The 24930-nt window shown below is 37.7% G+C and overlaps 1 protein-coding gene across 3 annotated transcripts in view; it reads left to right on the forward strand.

Annotated features, from left to right (window-relative positions):
• LOC124548747 (titin-like) overlaps window positions 1-12180 on the forward strand; it is a 491683-nt gene extending 479503 nt beyond the window's left edge. For 2 of the 3 annotated variants that reach the window (XM_047125191.1, XM_047125192.1), the window contains 4 exons: window positions 5398-5473; window positions 9842-9971; window positions 10582-10733; window positions 11132-12180. In XM_047125191.1, coding sequence (XP_046981147.1) covers window positions 5398-5473; window positions 9842-9971; window positions 10582-10733; window positions 11132-11255 — 482 coding nt within the window. In that variant the 3' untranslated portion in view covers window positions 11256-12180. Of the gene's footprint in view, window positions 1-5397; window positions 5474-9841; window positions 9972-10581; window positions 10734-11131 lie in introns of those variants that run through there. The other variant, XM_047125193.1, reaches the window with a different exon arrangement.
• Window positions 12181-24930: the final 12750 nt, after the last annotated feature.

Here is a 24930-nt window from a genome sequence, read left to right on the forward strand (position 1 = left end):
AGTGGTGGTTCATGCAAAATTTTACCATTGTGCTACAATGTGGTGGCCTATAACCTTTTGACTCACAAGGATAGTAATCATAACTAAATTGACTATATTAATTTTACATATATGAATTGAACACACAGCAGTGGGAATCAAATCTGAGCCAACAGATTGCCAGCCCCTGCTCTTAACCATTGGGCTATCACTGTTAGGTGACCTACTGTGAACTTTTGGAGATCAACAGACAGTGATCTGTGGCAGATGATTGACTTATTAAATATTTGTTCAGAACTCTATCTGCCCTTCCTTAAACCACCTTGATATTCATCCAAATTACTCTCCAGTGTTGTTTCTATTATGTTTAGTATACTTTTGGAAAATATGTCCTATTTAGCTGTTTACAAAGAAATTCCTCTGAAGTTGTTAACATTTTTTTATTGCCTTTCTTATGTAGTGGATGTATCAAGGCCACCTTCCACTCCCCTAGAAATTTTTCTCAAAGATTAATTTTAGCTCATTTTTAGGGTTCCGTTCCTCAGTCAGTAAAAACAGAACCCTTATAGGATGGCTTTGTTGTCCGTCTGTCCGCCTCTTAAAGCCCTTTTTTTCTCAGGAATGGGTAAGACATATAAAGCTGAAATTTATGTCACATACTAAGGTTTATAGTCCCCTGGTAGTGTAAAACATTTAAGCTACTATGTCACTACCATCAATAGATATGGCAATTTATGTCCCATCATTCATCAAAACCTATAGGGTACTTCCTGTTGAGCTAGAGCCATGAAATTTGCCAAGAAGCATGGTTTCACAGTATAAGTAACGGAAAAAATCTGAAAATTTTTAATTTGTAATTATATCACATGAAAAAATATTTTTTTTTCTTTTTTGTCCAATTGTCATTCTGTCCGTCTGTTGAGACCCATTTTATCTATAATTACAATAGCAAATTCAAAATTATACAGAAAATTTAAATGTAAAACTTAAAACATTCTCAAAGTCTTGGAATTCCTGTGACTAATATCTTCCCAGCACTGATATCGATAGCAAGCAAAAATCATCAGATTCTCGATTCCTGAGATCTATATGTATATAATTTATATAATTAAATTTATGTGGAACCCTCAGAGTGCTGGTCCTACTTGCACTTGGCCAATTTTTACTTTAGATAGAGACCATTTCAAAAGTTCTTCTGTGATATAGTCTTCTCCATTAGCTTTGTTACATTTTAATAACTTCTTCTATTTCTTTAGTAGTTAGGGGTAATTCTTATTCTAGATTTTCATGAGAGTGTGAGTATTCAAGCATATAGACTGGCTCAAGATTATTAAAATGCTGATCAAAATATTTTGCAAGTATTTCAAAATTTTCAGTTTTGTGTAAGCCAAATTGGTGTGCTTTGTCCCACACCCCTCCGGTAGATTTACATTTGAAGTAGATCTGTCTAACTCTTTAACAACTTGGCACTTTCTCCTTCAAAGATGTACTAGGGAAAGACCTCTTTAACAGATCACCTATAGATAACATTTCATACTAAATTTCCTCATACACTCACTTTTTTTACCACCATCTAGCCTATAGCCTTTTGACTTATGTGGGTAATAATTTTAAATAAATTGAATATATAAAGTTTATGTATAGAAATTGAACTGTTTAAACATATTGAAATTTTATAACTAATAGTGTAACATTGTGAGGAATTAAATAAAATGAGGAAAAAAATGTTGCCTTCAGTGGGAATTGAACATGAGCTGACAAAGTAATAGTCTGTGCACTAGACCACTCGGCCACAGTGACATTTTGAGAACAGCTCTGCAAAAATTCCTCATACTCTGTGCTTGCACATGCAGTTTCAAGGAAAAATACTAACCTGGTACTCTGAGCACCGTGATGCCAGAAGTGATTGGAACTGTTAATGCTACCGTGGAATAAAGTTGTGTTCAGTCTATCAGTCATGTTGTACTTATACCTCTTTACAGCAGTCCTGTCCATTGTGCGCATTGTTTGCAGCTGCTTCAATCAGAGAGACATTTACTATTCAGTTCTGTCTTTTACAATAATTTCATATAATGGAATGGAATGGAATAGACATCACACTATTAGAAAACTATTGCTATGATCTGACTGAGTACATCTGGCAATGCAAATACAATCTTTAGAGAAACATCAGACGTACACCATCGTGTAACCAAATACAGGGCAACAAATCAATAATGCTTACTCTTACTCTCAACCAACAACCTCTTAAATGATTCTCTCTGCTCATGCTTAACATGTTCCACTGCAAACTTGTTACACAGTGACAGAGTGGCACAACCTTCATATCACTGCAATAAGCATATTGAGAGGCTTGTGCAGTTTGTGTGTATGATGAAGACTGTTGCTGTGAGAACCAGCAGTAGGTACATATCACTTCAATGGCTGAATATGACTGAATGTGTGTATCGTTACATCCCATGAAAACAGTTTAGCCACTATAAGTGCTACAGAGTTTGCTACAAGCAATAAGCATTGCAGAAATCATCACAATGACATTTCCAAACAGACTCAAGAACAATCCCACAATATAAAAATATCGGAAATCTTGGCAAATTATAGAATTCAGCAGATTGTCACTAAGAAAAGTGCGATTGGTTCCAAGATTGAGCACTGAAATGTGTGTCATGTTCTAAAGACCAAAGATGAGGCAGAGTTTCTACAGATGTGTTGCATTCTATGGATCAATGTGGTGACCCAATAGAACAAAAGGGTAGGAACTGCCATGTCTTCCTAGGTCATTCTGGAATACAGAAGTGACAACACCATTATATCCTGAACTATTTTCTAAGTCAGATTCCAAGATGTGGATTGTATCAACCATTGGTGACTGGTTATCATGTGCTAGTGGTCTATGGCACACTGCAGATACTGCACTAAAATTATGCCATTTCTCTTTGAAAGCAGACCAGAAATGGCACTAAATAAATAAATGTTGTGCGACTGTCGGGTAGACCGTTCGCCGGGTGCAAGTCTTTCGATTTGACGCCACTTCAGCGACTTGGGCATAGAAGAAATGGCACTAAAATTACATCATGTCTCTTCAAATGCAAGCCAGAAACCTCTGTAAAATTAAACCATTTCTTCTTGAATGTGTGCTGGTATGCAAATAAAATGGACAAAAATATATTTGGTAGTTCTCTTTCTGCGATAACTAGAAGCCAGTGTTGAGTGCTGAAATGATGTCAGCTGTGTTACGATCAACACAGAGAAGGAACACAGCTGTCTGTTTTCACTCTGAACACAGTATTTAAGTAACATTATGGTGCAGTATTTAAGTAACATTAAGCAAGAACTGATTACGTACACAACAAAGAGCTGTAGCTGTACACACAGAGAACTGAGGCTCTCTCTCAAACACACACACACACACACACACACACACACACACACACACACAGGTCTGAGGCACCCTCTGTGGACGGCATAGCGCTGCTACACTTGTGGCCTTTCAAAAGAACATGCACGCATCACTGCAAGAAGAATTATGCACATACTTGCAACAAATTAGCTGATAATGTCAAAAATAATCAGTCAAATACATCATCATTATCATTACTAGTTACTGTGTATGTTACATGCACTACACATATAAGCTTTCAGTCTGCAACAGAATGCGTGTGAAACTGTGTCATTAATCAAGATTCAGATGTGCCTTTCAGGGGAGAAGTTTGTATGGTATAAGTATCACCTGCAAAAAGCAGAGATGTACATTTGAAAGCCAGTTGTATACACAGTTTAAATTTCACAATGTTTCATAAAAGGTAATGTTGTATAAGATTCGATACTATATCTGCTACAAATCTTACCATATACATAGGACCTGCTAAAGTCATTAAAGGTTTTTTAAACCCTTAAAGTTTTTATAATACAGTCTTAGGAAGCACCCCAAGCATAAGAACAGATTGGTAACCATCAGTCAATGTTTCACTTGCTGCTGAGGGAAGTTCATCATGAAGTCAAGATGATGGAATCCTGAAGCATTTGCAATTGTGGTGCAATTTCTTCATTTTTGTCTGTTGGGTACACTATAGACATACTGTTTTATGTATTACTGAATACAAATACTACTAACGAGGTCGGCTGTTAGAAGAAAGGAAGCCAGATTAGTGTTTCACATCCTGTTAATGATGCCAGGAGACTGAGCCTTTGTCTGGTCAAAGATATATCCTTTTCAAAGAAACCATCATGCCATTTGCCTCACGTGATTTGTACAAAGCATGGAAAATTTAAATCTGGATGGCTGAATGGCAGTCTGAACTCCACTACTGAAAAGTTTATTCAGTGTTCTAATTCTTGTGCCACCTTGTGGGGCAGTAGGTTGGTGGGAGTTGACATCGGGGTAGAGCATCCATATAAGGAATCTCAAAAGTCATGATCACTGTAACTTGACTTTCAAGGCAGATATTATTATTTTGAAAATAGTTAAATCTGTCACTACTAACCTGCCAGAAATTCAACAGTTAAATGGGGCTACACATTTGTAAATTGTCCTCTATCCCGATTATAGTTTTCAATTGCTTCCTTTTAACACATTGAGGAAATTTGTAAAGAATTTTCCATTTTGAGAGCTGCAGCTGTATGTATTATTTATTGTCATTTACTTAAAAGGGCAGTGAATCTATCTTCTATTAAGTGACATTTGCCCACATTTTGCTTATTTATTTCTTTAAATGTCAACTTTTGATCACGCTGATTGCATGTAAAAATGTGAATAAAGCATTTTTATTTGTATGACAACCCAGCTAGTGACAAACATATGCAGATGATCAGTACTTGCTTCAGCAAGTGTAATTCCATTAAATTCATTCATTAAAGTATATTTTCAACTTACACCCTTTTGGATGTTAAAAAAGAAGACTATTCAGTATCTAGCTTCCTGAACTTTCAAATAGTGACTGTCAAGAGAAAGTGAGAAATTGTATGTCTGTCAACCCAGAGGATGTTGTCTGGTTTTGGCATCTGACAAGTATATTTCCTCCTTCTGCCTAAAATATTTGTTCAGACATGGTGATGTTGTTTCAATCCAGTTGGTTCCCCTTCTTATTGCTTCTCAGTCTTAGAACTGCTACATATTTTGTAACATTCAGTTTTATTTAAACATCCTTTCCTTTTATACATATTGTTAACAGATCATTTGTTACTGAATACTTTCACATGCTTTGTTTCTGTAAAAGTCAGTGATTATTTAGAACCAACTGGAATAAAATACAGACACTCATAATTCCTGATTATTATGTGCATTGACGTCCATTGAGATACATTGTTTTAAGCAGTTTTTATTAATGTTTAAAGCTTTCAGTGTAAAAGTATGTATCTTCCACTGCTCTTTTGCATCTATTTTACACCTAACACTCATGTTCCTTTGTCTCAACATAGCTCCTCCTGGGAAAGTGATGTCCCCTTTTGCCAAGTTCCAGGAAATGGATCGCCAAAACTCACAATCTGCACCAAGGTAAGAACTGTTGCTGGCATTCAAGTACTTATTTATAGTTAGAAATATCACAGCAACATATCACCTTCAAATAATTTGCAATGTTTAGTGCAGTTTGAGACATTTGTCTGTACTGTGTGTCCTTTACAGGTGAAGTTTCTGATAAATGAAGTAGCACATGTACATTAACTTGTTGCTGTGGGGCAAAAACATCTTTAAACTTTATTTCATGTCAAACATTTTTCTTGACAAATTATTTACTTTACAGGAGTTACCAAATTTAATTTTATCTTTAATTGTGCAGTTTAAAAGTAAAAGTTTGTGACAACAAGTGAGGACAGTACAAGATAAATACAAATACCTTACTCATGAGAAACTGTGTTGGGATCAGTAGCAACAGTATAAATCGGTACCATGCCAGAGCTTTTAGAATCAAATGTTTGTTCTGTTTGCTTGCAAGAGGGAAGCAAAGGTGTAGAGAATTTGTGGTAGATATAGTAGTAAAAATGCTAAGTCGTTGCTGGGTCTACAACTGAAAAACACTCAGAAGATGCTGAAAAAACTAGTTATCTACAGAATATGATTTTTTCTGGTGCAATTGACTGCTATACATATTATTTGTGGATACTTCCCTATCCTTCACATTGTTTGAGTCTATAAAGGGAAAAATTTGTGAAGAGAAAAGAGTTATTAAATTTTAATTGTAGTCACAAATCAGCAATCAGCATCTTTAAAAGTTGGACGAAGTAAACAAAGAGACACATATATAGATGCAGTTTCATGTTCACAGAGGTCAATAGTTCTCAATAATTACTGTCGACTTCTTCATAAATCAATTGATAAGTGAAATTCAGTTTTATATTCCTTTTGTAGGCTAAACAGTTTATGAATACATATTTTCTTTTATGGGTAATTCATTCTGTTTACTACTTCCCACCTAATGAGAACAAGATTAATAGAATGTGGGAGCAGTAGAGATGTAATATGTATCAGGAATACAAAAGGATAAGTTCAGCACAAGTATGAAATAAAAAATGGAAAAGAAGGCACTGCAACCTGCAGATGCAGACTTACTGTGCTGAGAATAATTAGCTGCTGACTTGGTACAACATATTGGAGAAATTTTTGTTAAGAATGGATAATAGATACATAGAGATAGTTAAAATGTGTTAACAATATTTCATACTACTTTCATTGTTATAGACATTAAGAGGCTTTCGTATTTGAGATCACAGTTACTCAAGAAAATGAAAGCTAACCTCAGTACGTAGGTTACTACTGATACAACATATGGATACCACGGATATTTAATTTTGAAAAGAAAATACCGCAAATAAAGGAATAACAGCAATTAGACAAGTAGTGAGGGGCAGATTGGGTAAATTGGTGGTTGCCATTGGATGAGATGAAGACAAGAATGACAGGTGTAGCAGAGAAATATATAGTCTGAAAGGAAGCAATATGTATGCTTGGGAGAGAGGGTGAAGTCCAGGAAAAAAAATGTAAAATCCACTGAGGTCTTTTGAATCATTGATACTGACAACCTAGAGTGAAAATGCAAAAACCTGGATCTACCCTGCTGTTAAGAAAGCAGAGGATGAGACAGTATTTTCAAAGGTTACAGTATAATTGTCTTCTTCCAAAAAGTGTGCCTCTGTTTTGATCTTTTTTATCTTTTTCATGGAAAACAATGCCATGTGTTACAAGGTTCTGAAATCTAACACAAAATTACATTGCTCATGAAGTAATACTGCTCAGAAGTTCACAAGGGTTAGATTCATACCTGTCTTCTTCCATGCTGCCATCACTTTCAGTAGTAAAATAAGGACCATTTCTGTAATATGCTAGCAGCAGTCAAGACATTTTCATGCTTGTTGCTTATCACTCTCTATCACCATAAAGAATTCCAGATCCATAAACTGAATTATATTTCTGCAAACTTCACATAAATTCCACTATCATTTTCTGGTGATGCCAAACTCTTGTTCAGCAATGACCCATGCAAAAACAATGAAGTCCATGAGTCACAGATAGTGAAAAAATATTCTATCATATTTAAATTTACATAATTATGTTATTATTGTATTCATAACAGATAGGTAGAATTTGAGACTGTTCCTTGATCTGGTATTTAATGGATGACAACAACCAGTTATTAATTAATAATTAGTGATTGGTTTCTGTGATTAGTCAATTACCTTATTACCTAAGTATTTTTTCTCACTTAACACTCTGCTGCTTAGCCCATTAACTGATTATTTCTGTCAGATATTCACTTTTAAATGACCTCCTTGTCTAACACAGCCCAATTTCACACACAAAAAAGCCTCAAATTTAAGTTTTGCACACTGAAATGTACTGCAAATTCTGGGTGCTAGCACTCATTACAGATTTCCATAGCCCTAGACTTGTTTGTTATTGTATGCAGATTCCTTAAACTTCTCTTCTGCCTGCTGCATTTTATAGTGCTTTGAGTCCCATTAAAAATAAGAATTGTTAATGTGACCACGTTTGCATCAAATCTTCACAACCCAAAAGACAAGCAAATTCCAACCCCCCCCCCCTCCACTGAACTTAAAGTAAGATTGTAAGTCTCTTTAGAACCCCTCTCTCCTACTATCACTTATGTGATCCCGGAATATGAACTTGCTAGTACCCCCTTTACCTTTTTATTATATCTCTGAAACCAACATAAACCAGTGTTTCAGTAGTGACACTCAGCATGTGTCCAATACGTAAACTTCCATCTCCTACTATACTCCAAAATTTCAACATAAATTGTTGATGAAACTTACATTAGTGAGTTCTTCCATCACTTTGTGTTTGAAAAACATCGTGTTCAAGGGTGAAAAGTACACAAAAGGTTTTAACTGATATTTAAAGGAAGGTTTCCTTCTCATGTGCCAGCAGCAATATCATATATCCTGAATTTAACTATATTCTGAAAAGGAAAGTTGCTACTCACCATATAGTGCAGATGCCGAGTCGCAGATAGGCACAACAAAAACACACGTCTGTTGTCTATCATTGACAAAAGCCTTAATGGTTGAAACATTTTATTGTGAGAGTCTTTTTGTTGCGTGTGTCTGTGACTCAGCATCTCCACTATACGGTGAGTAGCAACTTCACTTTTCATAATATTGTTACATTCCATCCTGGATTTTCCATTGTTTGATATATCTTGAATTTGCTTTGCGTAGTTCCGTTTCATTTCAGGGAAAACTGGAACAGACTATTTTTAAGGAGAAGCAAGAATAGACAATTATTTTCTAACTTGCAAATGCTTTGTTCCGTATATAGGAATGGTTAACTGGGAAGGAAAGTACCATTGCCCCACCACCAGATCACCTCATAGCCTCAGACAGATATTGAGTTAATCATAGGTGGAATATAATTTGGTGCAGTCAGTCAAATGGAGGCTACATCTACTATGTTTCTGAATCGTTTTTACTATCCTTTGTATATAAATCACAACTGTTCCAGATTATCACTTGAAAATTTTAATGCCAGAAATCAAGTTTGTCACAATAAACTTGGCCTATATTTACTGTTACAGTTGCCATGTTGTGACCTACATAACCTATATTAAACACATGATTAAGGGATGTTGGTAGTAATCTATCTCTTTCTTTTCAAAAACAGTTTGGGCTTTGAAGATGTACTGTGTACAGAGAAACATATCTTGACTTTTACAGTAAATGGTCACACAACTTGTGTAGGCAACAGCATACAAGCAATGTCAAATGTACTGCATTGTATCACAATTAGGGAGCATAAGAGTTTTTTCCTCTTCTGATGCAAGCAAATTTTTGACAGCTCAACAGCAACTTAAGTTTGAATGTGGGCTTACATGAAGATAGTTAAAGTAATTCTTAAAATCATTTCTTTCTACTAACATAAGTGATCTTTTTCTTTCAAACTGGTCTTGTATCTCATAAATAAGGAAATTGAGACTGATGCAATTCATATCATTTTCCTAGCTTCTATGTACTACTTCTAAGTTTTTAACATGCATTGAAAATTGAGATTTAAGTTCTTCAGATAATGAATAATGTACCTTTCAAATTATGTGATTCAGCTTTTATACAATGACAAACTGTAAATGCTTAAAATGTATGTATCAAATCACTGTAGTCAATGGTACTTGTAAAGCACTGGCATGTAGGTTTATAACATCAGTTAAATTTTACTGTACTCAAAGTTTCAAGCCTAGATCTTATCCTTAACTAACGTTGTAATTTCTGTGCCAGTTCTGTTGAGAAGCAACGGTGGCCTTATTAATTATGGTGAAAAAATTATCATGCTTCTTTATGCTTTCTTTTGCTTGTACCCATCCTCTCTAACTAACCGAGGGCAGTTCTTGACATTATATCTGTGCGTCCCCTGCAGCTCCCCTAAGACCCCTGGGGGCACTGCAGCCCCCATTTTTAAATTCACGGATCCTAAGCTGTGTCGGAGCGCTTCAGCAGTCAAGGACAGACTTCTGTTCTGGTGTCAGAGCAAGACCAAGGAGTACAAGGTACAAAAGCAACACTATGCACTTGCATGGTCTGAATTATTGCGCTTGTTGTTAGTGACAGCACTTGAACCCCTTACTTGACTGGGTGCATTGTGGTGGTCATTTGTCTTACCTGTTGTGTGCTTTATTAACACTTGTGTGTCAAATTTTGTACAAGATATAAACAGTTTGGTGTGTTGCACTATAATGATAGATATTTATGTTACAAATTTTATCTGTGTTATGCCTGTAGTAATGTGAACATTTTTAGCACTCATATATATTATGGCCTGTGAGTGATATGTATATAACATTTGTGGTTTGTTTGGTCTTGTGAGTGTCGTTAATGAAATTCATGCACACACATGTGAGTTAAGTAGTGGTTCTTCAGTCTATGTATTTTTTCCCTTCTGCAATGGAAACAAATAATTGTTTTACATGTATGTTCATAATATAATTTAGTGTGGCATTTGTTAATGGTATTGCATCTACAAGCATTGTTAAATCAGCTGCTATTGCTGAAGTATCACTGGTAAATGTAGTGAATGTAGGATATGAAAGCAAAAATAGTTCAATTTGATAATTACCTCAACTAAAAGCTTTATCAAATTTTTCTTACTTTTTGTTATAGAACATTCAAATAGACAACTTTTCAACAAGCTGGAGCAATGGGCTAGCATTCTGTGCCCTCATCCATCATTTCCTTCCTGACGCCTTTGACTACGATTCATTACGTCCTGAAGAGCGGCGAAAGAACTTCGAACTTGCTTTCACAGTGGCTGAGTAAGTTCTAGTTTTATTTTTTAAATGATTGCTTCAAGATGGAACTATTCGGGAAGCCGTATGTCATTTAATTTTATAACTGGAAAAATATTATTCTGAAATGATTGATTGATCATTACCATTTATGTAAAGTAATATACAATCCTAGTGCATCTACCTGTCAATCTTTTGTTAACTGTAACATTTCAGGAACTGTGATAAAATATTATGTTTGCACTTGAATTATAATCAATTTCTAAAGGAAACTGACATGTTTAACTGTTCTTCACCAGCTATGTACACATTTATATTCTATTAGTACGCTGAATTTTGAACATCTTTTTTCAAAATCTGTTGTGTTGCTATCAATTTTATGTTCTCAACAGATGAACTAACAATAGACTGTTTCTCTTTTTCAGTGAAAAAGCAGGCATTGCACCATTGCTTGATGTTGAGGACATGGTAATGATGCGTAAGCCTGATTGGAAATGTGTATTTACATATGTTCAGTCTGTTTACCGCCGCTTCAAGGATGAAGACTGAAAACCTTAGTTTATGAGTAGAATCAATGTTCCTATCAAAAGCTCTGTTTGTTTTCTAATATTTTAAAATGTGTTTTAAGAGTGTTATAATGTTTTAAGTTCCATTAAAAAGAAGTATTCTGTCTGTACATTGTTGTAAAATAGGTGTTTAATTAATGGATATTATCTTTGTTATGACTGACTTTCTGTTATAGCAATATTTGATGATGTACCACTGCACTTGCACAAACTCTATATTTTATAAGATATTTCTGATTATTTAAAAAAATAATAGATCATGTTTGTTGCAAAAGAAACAATGGTACAAATCTATGTTAAACATAGAAGCAAATGATGGATGAGATTAATAATGTTGTTAAGATTTTTTTACGCTAGCCATGAGCTCCAGTAAGTTAAGTATAATCACCAAATATCATAGTTCTTTTGTACTTAACTCATTTACAGTTTTATACATTTTATATAAAGATATTAATAGTTGCCAGTACACATAATTACAAAATTTACTATTTTATGTTTTTTTTTCATATTCTACTAAAAAGCTTCAACAGAAGCAGACAAGGGAAAATGTTTCCACATATATTTAAGCATTTGGTGCTTCTAAAATGTACTTTCTTGGTGCTACATTTTACACCCAGCCTTTGCAGGTAGATAAGACATATGATCTAACACAGCAGTAATTAGCTGGGGCATAATTTGCAGTGGATGCAATTAACATTTTTTATTTCTAATTTAAAACTATAACATCATCACTGTACAAGTCTGGCAATAAAGTTGTGTTTTCAGATTTTTATTTTCAGCCAAACAAATTGGTGTAGTTATGTCTTTCGATTGTTAATTTTGTATCTGAATTTTAGGGCTTACTAATGAATAAGATGAAATGAAGCTTTTTATTAAAAAAATAAACAGGTTCAACTGTTTGAAAGTAATGTTGCTGTTTCTTTTATCTAACCTTCACATCCTGTGAACAAAATACCACAATACACAAAGCAAATAAAGAAATGGACATAATGAGATGGAAGAACTGCAACCAGGGCAACAAAGGTAGGTCCTGGACACAGATCTTTAGTCATCCACCATCCATTCACTTATTTATTAATCTTTGTACCTAACTGTCTTGTTTCACAAATCCATTCAACTTTTTCTGCATATTTCTTTCAAGCTTCTGTCAAAACCACGAGTAGAACTGTTACCATTGTTAATTTGTGAATCACCACTGGTGCCACATTCTTTGCGTTGCAGTAGGTGTGTCATTTCAAACATGTGACCAAGTGTGATTAGTTCTTGTTGTTGTTGTGGTCTTCAGTCCTGAGACTGGTTTGATGCAGCTCTCCATGCTACTCTATCCTGTGCAAGCTTCTTCATCTCCCAGTACCTACTGCAACCTACATCCTTCTGAATCTGCTTAGTGTATTCATCTCTTGGTCTCCCTCTACGATTTTTACCCTGCACGCTGCCCTCCAATGCTAAATTGGTGATCCCTTGATGTCTCAGAATATGTCCCACCAACCGATCCCTTCTTCTAGTCAAGTTGTGCCACAAACTCCTCTTCTCCCCAATCCTACTCAATACCTCCTCATTAGTTACGTGATCTACCCACCTTATCTTCAGCATTCTTCTGTAGCACCACATTTCAAAAGCTTCTATTCTCTACTTGTCCAAAATAGTTATCGTCCATGTTTCACTTCCGTACATGGCTACACTCCATACAAATACTTTCAGAAACGACTTCCTGACACTTAAATCTATACTCGATGTTAACAACTTCCTCTTCTTCAGAAACGATTTCCTTGCCATTGCCAGTCTACATTTTATATCCTCTCTACTTCGACCATCATCAGTTATTTTACTCCCTAAATAGCAAAACTCCTTTACTACTTTAAGTGTCTCATTTCCTAATCTAATTCCCTCAGCATCACAAGACTTAATTTGACTACATTCCATTATCCTCGTTTTGCTTTTGTTGATGTTCATCTTATATCCTCCTTTCAAGACACTGTCCATTCCGTTCAACTGCTCTTCCAAGTCCTTTGCTGTCTCTGACAGAATTACAATGTCATCGGCGAACCTCAAAGTTTTTATTTCTTCCTCGTGGATTTTAATACCTACTCCGAATTTTTCTTTTGTTTCCTTTACTGCTTGCTCAATATACAGATTGAACAACATCGGGGAGAGGCTACAACCCTGTCTTACTCCCTTCCCAACCATTGCTTCCCTTCCATGTCCCTCGACTCTTATAACTGCCATCTGGTTTCTGTAAAAATTGTAAATAGCCTTTCGTTCCCTGTATTTTACCCCTGCCACCTTCAGAATTTGAAAGAGAGTATTCCAGTTAACATTGTCAAAAGCTTTCTCTAAGTCTACAAATGCTAGAAACGTAGGTTTGCCTTTTCTTAATCTTTCTTCTAAGATAAGTCGTAAGGTTAGTATTGCCTCGCGTGTTCCAACATTTCTACGGAATCCAAACTGATCTTCCCCGAGGTCCGCTTCTACCAGTTTTTCCATTCGTCTGTAAAGAATTTGCATTAGTATTTTGCAGCTGTGACTTATTAAACTGATAGTTCGGTAATTTTCACATCTGTCAACACCTGCTTTCTTTAGGGTTGGAGTTATTATATTCTTCTTGAAGTCTGAGGGTATTTCGCCTGTCTCGTACATCTTGCTCACCAGATGGTAGACTTTTGCCAGGACTGGCGCTCCCAAGGCCGTCAGTAGTTCCAATGGAATGTTGTCTACTCCCGGGGCCTTGTTTCGACTCAGGTCTTTCAATGCTCTGTCAAACTCTTCACGCAGTATCTTATCTCCCATTTCGTCTTCATCTACATCCTCTTCCATTTCCATAATATTGTCCTCAAGTACATTGCCCTTCTATAAACCCTCTATATACTCCTTCCACCTTTCTGCCTTCCCTTCTTTGCTTAAAACTGGGTTGCCATCTGAGCTCTTGATATTCATACAAGTCGTTCTCTTATCTCCAAAGGTCTCTTTAATTTTCCTGTAGGCAGTATCTATCTTACCCCTAGTGAGACAAGCCTCTACATCCTTACATTTGTCCTCTAGCCATCCCTGCTTAGCCATTTTACACTGTCGATCTCATTTTTGCGACTTTTGTATTCCTTTTTGCCTGCATCATTTACTGCATTTTTATATTTTCTCCTTTCATCAATTAAATTCAATATTTCTTCTGTTACCCAAGGATTTCTATTAGCCCTCGTCTTTTTACCTACTTGATCGTCTGCTGCCTTCACTACTTCATCCCTCAGAGCTACCCATTCTTCTTCTACTGTATTTCTTTCCCCCATTCCTGTCAATTGATCCCTTATGCTCTCCCTGAAACTCTGTACAACCTCTGGTTCTTTCAGTTTATCGAGGTCCCATCTCCTTAAATTCCCACCTTTTTGCAGTTTCTTCAGTTTCAATCTGCAGTTCATAACCAATAGATTGTGGTCAGAATCCACATCTGCCCCTGGAAATGTCTTACAATTTAAAACCTGGTTCCTAAATCTCTGTCTTACCATTATATAATCTATCTGATACCTTTTAGTATCTCCAGGATTCTTCCAGGTATACAACCTTCTTTTATGATTCTTGAACCAAGTGTTAGCTACGATTAAGTTATGCTCTGTGCAAAATTCTACAAGGCGGCTTCCTCTTTCATTTCTTCCCCCCAATCCATATTCACCTACTACGTTTCCTTCTCTCCCTTTTCCTACTGACGAATTCCAGTCACCCATGACTATTAAATTTTCGTCTCCCTTCACTACCTGAATAATTTATTTTATCTCATCATACATTTCATCAATTTATTCATCATCTGCAGAGCTAGTTGGCATATAAACTTGTACTACTGTAGTAGGCTTGGGCTTTGTGTCTATCTTGGCCACAATAATGCGTTCACTATGCTGTTTGTAGTAGCTAACCCGCACTCCTATTTTTTATTCATTATTAAACCTACTCCTGCATTACCCATATTTGATTTTGTATTTATAACCCTGTAATCACCTGACCAAAAGTCTTGTTCCTCCTGCCACCGAACTTCACTAATTCCCACTATATCTAACTTTAACCTATCCATTTCCCTTTTTAAATTTTCTAACCTACCTGCCCGATTACGGGATCTGACATTCCACGCTCCGATCCGTAGAACGCCAGTTTTCTTTTTCCTGATAACAATGTCCTCTTGAGTAGTCCCCGCCCGGAGATCCAAATGGGGGACTATTTTACCTCCGGAATATTTTGCCCAAGAGGACGCCATCATCATTTAATCATACAGTAAAGCTACATGCCCTCGGGAAAAATTACGGCTGTAGTTTCCCCTTGCTTTCAGCCGTTCGCAGTACCAGCACAGCAAGGCCGTTTTGGTTAATGTTACAAGGCCAGATCAGTCAATCATCCAGACTGTTGCCCCTGCAACTACTGAAAAGGCTGCTGCCCCTCTTCAGGAACCACATGTTTGTCTGGCCTCTCAACAGATACCCCTCCGTTGTGGTTGCACCTACGGTAACGGCTATCTGTATCCCTGAGGCACGCAAGCCTCCCCACCAACAGGAAGGTCCATGGTTCATGGGGGAGGAGGGGGGGGATTAGTATCAGTTTTAAATCAAACTTTTCTCCACTATTCTGCTTTTGTAAGTAGACGCTCTTACCTGCATCAAGCTGCAATGCCCCATGGGCCTGAGGTGACAGTTTTGTGTAGCTACACAATCTTCCAAATAAGACAAAAATCAGTTTCGTGTTCAAAACAGATAAAGCACAATTTATAAATATTGTCATTTTTACAAAACTACTAATTGGGTTTTCAAAAGTAAAACACCCTTGAAATAGTCTGTTTTAGAACTATCAATACTAGAGTAGAAATTACTACAGTTTCAGTTGAAAAAGTGAACTTAATACAAATATCTCTGTAATTAATATAACTATGAAAAGACACTATACATCATCTAATGAGAATTTTTTCACAATTAGTTTGGGCAGAAGCGGAATTATGATATCTTAAATGGTTCATGAAATCATCCTGTATATGCATCACATCTGAGCATGTACCATTTTTGGTACTGAGGGCCACCTCTTCTAGTTTATGTTGTTTACAAAATAACATTTGCTATGACGATGTTTGGTTTGGGGGCACTCAGTGGCAAAGTTATTGGTGCCCGTCCAGTGTCGCCATTTTCCTGAATGATGATGAAATATGAGGAATACAAAAACACCCAGTCCTCAGGCCAAGAAAATCCTCAAGCCAACCGATAATCGAACCTGGGACCCCATGATCAAGAGGCAACAATGCTAATGACTAGACCATGAGTTGCAGACACATCTGACATAATACTGAAGTCAAAACACTTGTGGGATTCTTAGGTCAGTTGCTTGTGTGTTCAAAACATTAAAAGAAGTTATCAGGAACCAACACATTCCAAATAACAATATACGAATGATATTAATATTATATTTCTAACTCCAAGAAATTTCAACATTATATCTCGTACTGTAGCAGTATTGGCAGTAGTTATTACAGTGCTGATAAATCTGAAGACAGGAATTTCTCACATATGATGAGAGAAGGATAACTGAAAGCTAGGTTTTCACCAACAATTTCTGTACCACCAACACTACCATGAAAGTGTCATACACAATTGTCAACCTTCCACTTTACATTGATTGCTGTTATTGAGTTGAGATGATGACAAACATACCATGTTAAAAGTTCAAGATGGCAATTAAAAAAAAAAAAAAAAAAAAAAAAAAAAAAAAAAAAAAAAAAAAACCAATTCAAACATTTTATTTCAGTTTTGCAATGAAAACAACATGGGATTTAAGGTACAGTAGTGGGTTGTGGTTTTGTGACACTAGATATTGAGTGTCAGTGACAGAGGGGAGCAAAGGCCATTATTTTGTAAGGAACGGTGGGAGGGAAAGCAATACATTTGGGTGATGGACTGGGTTCTTTACTTGGCTCAGTGGGTGAGGTGTCACTGAAACATTGGTGGTTCTACTATTAGTCATTTATTGACATGTAAAACCCTTTAAAGAAACAGAGTAATATAGTGTGTTTTAACTCACTCAGTTCCTTATGGCAGTGGTGTGGTGGATTCCAATGATCGTTAATAAGGTGACGGCTTGTGTTGTAGCAGATCACCAGGTGGCATATTCTTCCATTTAGTACCATGCCCGTGACCCTCTGCAGCAGTGGTGCAGTCTTCTCCTTATGAATTCGCTCGTTGCTTTATTAACAAGCAGCTACGGCATGGTGCAAAGTGCCCCGTCCTGGAATCGAACCAGCAACCCTCAGGTTTGGCATCTCCTGGTGGAGTTCATCAACCTTTAGGTTTACAGGTGACCCTTTTGGTTACCTGTGAACCTCACAAGCCACCTGGGAAAGTACCAAACAAACTTCTTTCTGCTAACATCTGGGATGGAACCTTTTGCATTGACCTATTGGTGCGGTACTGACATCTTCTTCTGTCGAGCAGCGTTGCAGCGAAGTATGACGTCCACCGACTAACCATCAGTTCGTCTGTCCAGGCAATGTTTCTTTTCTTCTTCTTTCTTCCCTCAAAGGACCATCTCATGCCCGTTTGTTGGAGGTATTTATTTGGTGTTCTCACCAATGTCACAAAGTTTCTAGGCCAGTGACTGACTCTTTGGTCATTGATCTATGCTTCTCACGCTGGGCTGAAATGTGACCAATGTCGACACATGTGCCATCTCTATGCTGGTGATGTAGGACATTGCCCTGTCATCCTCCGTATCACCAGATATGTCACGCACATGAGTTCAGTACACTGACAGCACCTGGAGCATTGACTGCTGTTGTGTGAACTGTGCTGGTCGTTGTTCTCCTTGGAAGCATTTCCTGTCTGCTCAGTCATTGATCTTTCAAACTGCTGACTACTGCTGCGCAAACTCCACTGGTCATTGGCCTCCTTGTTCAATTGCTGCCATTTCTGAATGTTGTGTGCACAGTCATTTATCTGTCAAGACTGCTGCTGCGCAAACTCTGCTGGTCATTCGCCCCTTGTTCGACTGCTGCCACTTACAAATTTTGAGGCTTAATGTGTCAAAGTCTCTAAAATGTTCACTTAACCTATAACAAGTCTTTACATATTTTTATGCCAGATCTCTGCTTTGAACAACCATAAATAACATATAATTATTATACACAACCATAAATAACACATATTTATCATACATCCTACATTCCTGCCCCATCTGGAAAAATTCATCCTCGAATTTTCTCCTATGTCCATCTACAAATGACTAACAAACAAGAAACAAAAACAAAGTGGAAACCATAGTCCGTCAGGAAAATTATATAATACATTCATGCTGTAATAGCTTGAAGTACATCAGCATTAAAAAGCTTCTGAAAGTAATGTTAGAATGATGATCAGTAACAATACAATGAAGTAGCAAGCTAGTAGCGGCACCATGGCTGAAACAGTGTGCAATGATATCGGTTGATTGTGTAAGGCAGTGTTCTCCTAATTTCTCGAAAAAATATGGTGTAGCAGATAGTGTGTCGCACAGGCAATTTGAGGCTTTGTTTTGCTAAAAAAATAGCTGTGATTCACAATTATCGGTGTTCACATCAGTGACATGTGATGGGCATGTGGTAAACTGCTCGTGTACGCAATGACTTAATTCCGCAGCTGTCATTGTTTTATCTCTATGCTGTTGAGGTAGGACATTGCCCTGTCATCCTCCGTATCACCAGATATGCCATGCACGTGAGTTCAGTACGCTGACAGCACCTGGAGCATTGACTGCTGTTGTGTGAACTGCGGTGGTCGTTGTTCTCCTTGGAAGCATTTATTTTGGAGATTAGGAATACTTGACTTGTTCGAAACCGTACAAATTTGTTAAGTTGGCCCCATTTCACTGGGAAGGAGTGCACTGTATAACAGTCATAGACATCTGTTTTGCCAGTCACCGGGAAGGAAATATGAATTCGTAATTTTACGTCATTTATGTGCACTAGTACTGCAGCAGGTGCTCCTTATCTGGAGGGAAGGTTAACTGTAGTGTCTCCAGTAACTGATTATGGATCCGCATCAATATGAGTATAAAGTTTGTTGGCAATAGTAAAATTGGTGATAAATATCCATGTACTTCATAGTGGATGGCTTCCTGGAGATCCTCTGCTGTTAGCCGTGCATCCACTAGCTGATCTGAGAGTAATCAAAGTAACCTCACTGCTGAGCTCTTCTTATCATCTATATCTAGTCTGGTTTGCATTATCTTTAAAGCAGTATTCAGTGCCACTGTGGTGGCTTGGAGATACTTGTTTAGTTTTTGAATAACATTCCTAATGGCCTTGGTGTTATTGAGTATTGCTTGTTCTAAGGCATTTAACCTTGAGATGTGCCAGGCAATAGTGGCCTTGTTGAGACCTGCTGTAACTGTAACGTCCTGTAATGCATTATTTAACTGTGTGATATTGACGTCATCTGCTGTGCTGAAAATGGTTTTTAATAATTTACCCCTGTGTTCGTCCAACCTCGTTTAAATCATTCGACTGTATGTAGCATTAATTCATCTATTTGATGCAATTGGACTCGTAACTGGCCATATGAGTACTGCAGAGTTTTATATTCGTAAGGTCTGTTTTCTTGCTGCTGAGTTTAAGGTACAAAATTCTAGCTTTAACCTCCCAAGTTCATTACATGTCTGCTATACATTATGTTCCAGTACTATTGTCCACTGATGATTAGTTAGTACCACTGTGTCCTATCTAACAAAAATGACATCACTCCTCAACGAGTGTACCTGTAATCCATAGCTCATATTATTCATACCCGCAAATAAGAAAAGTAGGGCTGCATCGATGTATGACACCACTGTGGTAGCAGGCGATACCTGTAATTTGAAAAGTAGTATTGTTATGCGCATCTTACACAATTGCAATTTTGCGGCAAAAGAAAAGTTATTTTGCACTTTGTATGACCCAGATACCCTTTTCAGTACATTCTACTGAATGACTTATACTGTTTTAAGCACATGGTGTCTAATCATATGTTGGTACTTTCTATTATTTAAAATCCAGAATTCCCCTTCATGTACTTTGCCAATTCCCTTTTCTGCACCTGCTTGCCTGTTAGTACATTATCACTAGAATCTGTAGTATGCAAAGCTTATTTACATTTGCATTAGAATGGTAGATTTTGTACTGTGTATGCGTAATTGTCTGTGCATTGCCAAAGGTTATATGGAGCTGAGTGTGTGTTCTCCTTCGGTGGATCACCCATCTTCTGTTTCTGCAGTCCAACACATTTCGGAACAGTTCAAATGGTTCAAATGGCTCTGAGCACTATGGGACTTAACATCTGTGGTCATCAGTCCCCTAGAACTTAGAACTACTTAAACCTAACTAACCTAAGGACATCACACACATCCATGCCCGAGGCAGGATTTGAACCTGCGACCGTAGCAGTCGCACAGTTCCGGACTGAGTGCCTAGAACCGCTAGACCACCGCGGCCGGCTTTCGGAACAGTACTTGCTACCATTGGTGGCATTACATCTGTTACCCTCAAAAGGTTTCAACCAGCTTGCATGAACAATAAATATTTTTGTGGGTAACCGTAACTTGATGTTAACAGGTGATGTAGTTTCTACAACTTGGTGAGGACCCTGGTTAATTTGTCACAGATTTTTTCATCCTTCCTTTAGCAACATAGGGAGTGGATAGAAAAACCCATTGTCCAATTTTGAAATCCAGATTCTTAGCGTGTACGTTGCTTAATTTCTCTTGCTGTTCTAATGCTCTTGTTATTTGCTTTCTGTACCTTTTTCCACATGTCCTTAACGATTTCCTAACTGCTTCTCCATTCTTTCTTTCTTTGGGCTTAATAACATCAAATGGTGATGGCATCTTTTTTCCATAAATAACTTCATAAGTCGACATGCCCATTCTTCCCACATCTACATCCATACTCCGCAAGCCACCTGACGGTGTGTGGCGGAGGGTACCTTGAGTACCTCTATCGGTTCTCCCTTCTATTCGTCTCGTATTGTTCGTGGAAAGAAGGATTGTCGGTATGCCTCTGTGTGGGCTCTAATCTCTCTGATTTTATCCTCATGGTCTCTTCGCGAGATATACGTAGGAGGGAGCAATATACTGCTTGACTCATCAGTGAAGGAGTGTTCTCGAAACTTCAACAAAAGCTCATACCAAGCTACTGAGCGCCTCTCCTGCAGAGTCTTCCACTGGAGTTTATCTCTCGTCTCCATAACGCTTTCGCGATTACTAAATGATCCTGTAATGAAGTGCACTGCTCTCTGTTGGGTCTTCTCTATCTCTTCTATCAATCCTATCTGGTACGAATCCCACACTGGTGAGCAGTATTCAAGCAATGGGCAAACAAGTGTACTTTTACCTACTTCCTTTGTTTTCGGATTGCATTTCCTTAGGATTCTTCCAATGAATCTCAGTCTGGCATCTGCTTTACCGATGATCAACTTTATATGATCATTCCATTTTAAATCACTCCTAATGCTTACTCCCAGATAATTTATGGAATTAACTGCTTCCAGTTGCTGACCTGCTATACTGTAGCTAAATGATAAGGGATCTTTCTTTCTATGTATCCGCATCACATTACACTTGTCTACATTGAAATTCAATTGCCATTCCCTGCACCATGCGTCAATTCGCTGCAGATCCTCCTGCATTTCAGTACAATTTACCATTGTTACAGCCTCTCGATATACCACAGCATCATCCGCAAAAAGCCTCAGTGAACTTCCAATGTTATCCACAAGGTCATTTATGTATATTGTGAATAGCAACGGTCCTACGACACTCCCCTGCGGCACACCTGAAATCACTCTTACTTCGGAACACTTCTCTCCATTGAGAATGACATGCTGCGTTCTGTTATCTAGGAAACTCTTCAATCCAATCACACAATTGGTCTGATAGTCCATATGCTCTTATTTTGTTCATTAAACGACTGTGGGGAACTGTATTGAACACCTTGCAAAAGTCAAGAAACACGGCATCTACCTGGGAACCCGTGTCTATGGCCCTCTGAGTCTCGTGGACGAATAGTGCGAGCTGGGTTTCACACGATCGTCGTTTTCAAAACCCATGCTGATTCCTACAGAGTAGATTTCTATTCTCCAGAAAAGTGCTCTAGTGTTCTAAGCACTTGACTGATTTGATTTGATTTCATTTTATCAGGAAGCAAAAACAGTATTGGTCAAGTCCACTGCTGCCCACACCAAAACAGAGTTTATTGTGTGGTATCATTCCCTGTGTCTCTAGTAAAGCCAACCAATGCCCTTCAACAGTGCAAGGAGATCCTTTACCAGTGCTTTGCTAGACAGTTTCTTCAGGTCTGGTTGATCTGAATATTCTGTGTCTTTCAATCTCCAATGACTTGCATTTGATGATCAAATGTGATTCAGTTTCCTCGCCCACACCACATATCCCGCTTTTGGGATCTTCTATTATCCCCATCAAAGTGCTTACACAGTATTGAATAATGATATCCCAGTTGTTGTGTTGGTTTTTGATAAAATAATTAAGCATCATTCCTATAGTGTGGTGGACCCTTTCTGTCACTTCATTTGCCCATGGGTGTAACAGAGTGGTGTCTAATTTCTATGTATCCATATCATAGTAATTTGTGTACTTTCAGCAAGCAGCAAAGTTGTTTCATGAGGTGGGACATGAAATTACTACCTTAAATAGTTATAAGTGCTTCTGGTACACCAAATTTTAAAATCCAACTATTGACCACAGCCTGCACAATGATGTTTACCTGGTGATCAGGGAGACTTACCATAGAAGTCATCTATAATCATTAGTATGTACCTATTCCCAGTTTGTGTTTTATTAAAGGGGCCATAAATGTCCAATCCTATTATCTTTCTAATGGTATATATTGACAGCAATAGTCTGTTCGCTGAGCACATGTTATGCAATTGCACATGTTATGCAATTGCAGATGTACTGTGCTACATTATGCTTTCTTGACTCCCACCAGAAAGGTTCAGCAACGCATCTTTAAGTAGTTCTATGACCACCTTGATCTGAAAGAATGTGATCATGGGCATCTTGTATGACTTTCTGTCAGAGGTGTTTGGGAACCATGATTCTTGGTCCAAATCTAGTTGTTTGACACAGGACCCTATCCTGTAGGCAAAACTGCTGTTGTGTCACACATCTTTTTCAATTAGCATCTGAAGCCTGTGTTTTTTGCCATTCTTGTGCATCACAACCTACTGCTTCTAATACTGCTATCTTTCTACTAAGACAATCTGCATTGGAATGTTTCTCCGTGGTATATGAATGACTTCAAAGTCCACTTTGGAGAGGCATAGGGACCAACACGTTGATGGGTCCTTTAGTCCAAGTAACCACTTGAGAGCACCATGATCCATGATTATCTTCAATTTATTCCCATACAGCTAGCATGCGAAATATTTTGTACCATAGATGACGCTCAGTAACTCCTTTTCTATTGTGGAGTAATTTTTTTCTGCCATATTTAATTGTCTGGGTGTGTAAGCTGTTGGATGTTCTACACCGTTAATGTTTTGACCCAAAACTGCTCCGATAGCATGTACAGATATACTCCAGGACAGGACGAATTCTGGATTGATTAATACAGGAGTTAGTGTTAATTTGTATTTCAATGTTTCAAATGTTGTGTCCCAACTGTTGTGCAATGAAAAATTTAGTACCTTTTTTCAATAACTGCATGAGAGGTCATACTATTTCTGCATGGTCTTTCATAAATTTTTGATAATAATTTGAGAGGCCTAGATATTGTTATCCCCCCCCCCCCCTATGAACCATGGACCTTGCCATTGGTGGAGCGGCTTGCGTGCCTCAGTGATACAGATAGCCGTACCATAGGTGCAACCACAATGGAGGGGTATCTGTTGAGAGGCCAGACAAACATGTGGTTCCTGAAGAGGGGCAGCAGCGTTTTCAGTAGCTGCAGGGGCAACAGTCTAGATGGTTGACTGATCTGGCCTTGTATCACTAACCAAAACGGCCTTGCTGTGCTGGTACTGTGAACGGCTGAAAGCAAGGGGAAACTACAGCTGTAATTTTTCCCGAGGGCATGCAGCTTTACTGTATGGTTAAATGATAATGTCATCCTCTTGGGTAAAATATTCTGGAGGTAAAATAGTCCCCCATTCAGATCTCTGGGCGGGGTCTCCTCAGGAGGACGTTGTTATCAGGAGAAAGAAAACTGGAATTCTATGAATCGGATCCTGGAATGTCAGATCCCTTAATTGGGCAGGTAGGTTAGAAAATTTAAAAAGGGAAATGGATAGGTTATAGTTAGATATAGTGGGAATTAGTGAAAGTTGGTAGCAGGAGGAACAAGACTTCTGGTGACTACAGGGTTATAAACACAAAATCAAATAGGGGTAACGCAGGAGTAGGTTTAATAATGAATAGGAAAATAGGAATGCGGTTAAGCTACTACAAACAGCATAGTGAATGCATTATTGTGGCCAAGATAGATACGAAGCCCACACCTACTACAGTAGTACAAGTTTTTATGCCAACTAGCTCAGCAGACAACAAAGAGATTGATGAAATGTATCATGAGATAAAAGAAATTATTCAGATAGTGAAGGGAGACGAAAATTTAATAGTCATGGGTGACTGGAACTCAATAGTAGGGAAAGGAGGAGAAGGAAACGTAGTAGGTGAATATG

Source organism: Schistocerca americana, chromosome 1, assembly GCF_021461395.2.
Source record: "Schistocerca americana isolate TAMUIC-IGC-003095 chromosome 1, iqSchAmer2.1, whole genome shotgun sequence".
NCBI lineage: Eukaryota > Metazoa > Arthropoda > Insecta > Orthoptera > Acrididae > Schistocerca > Schistocerca americana.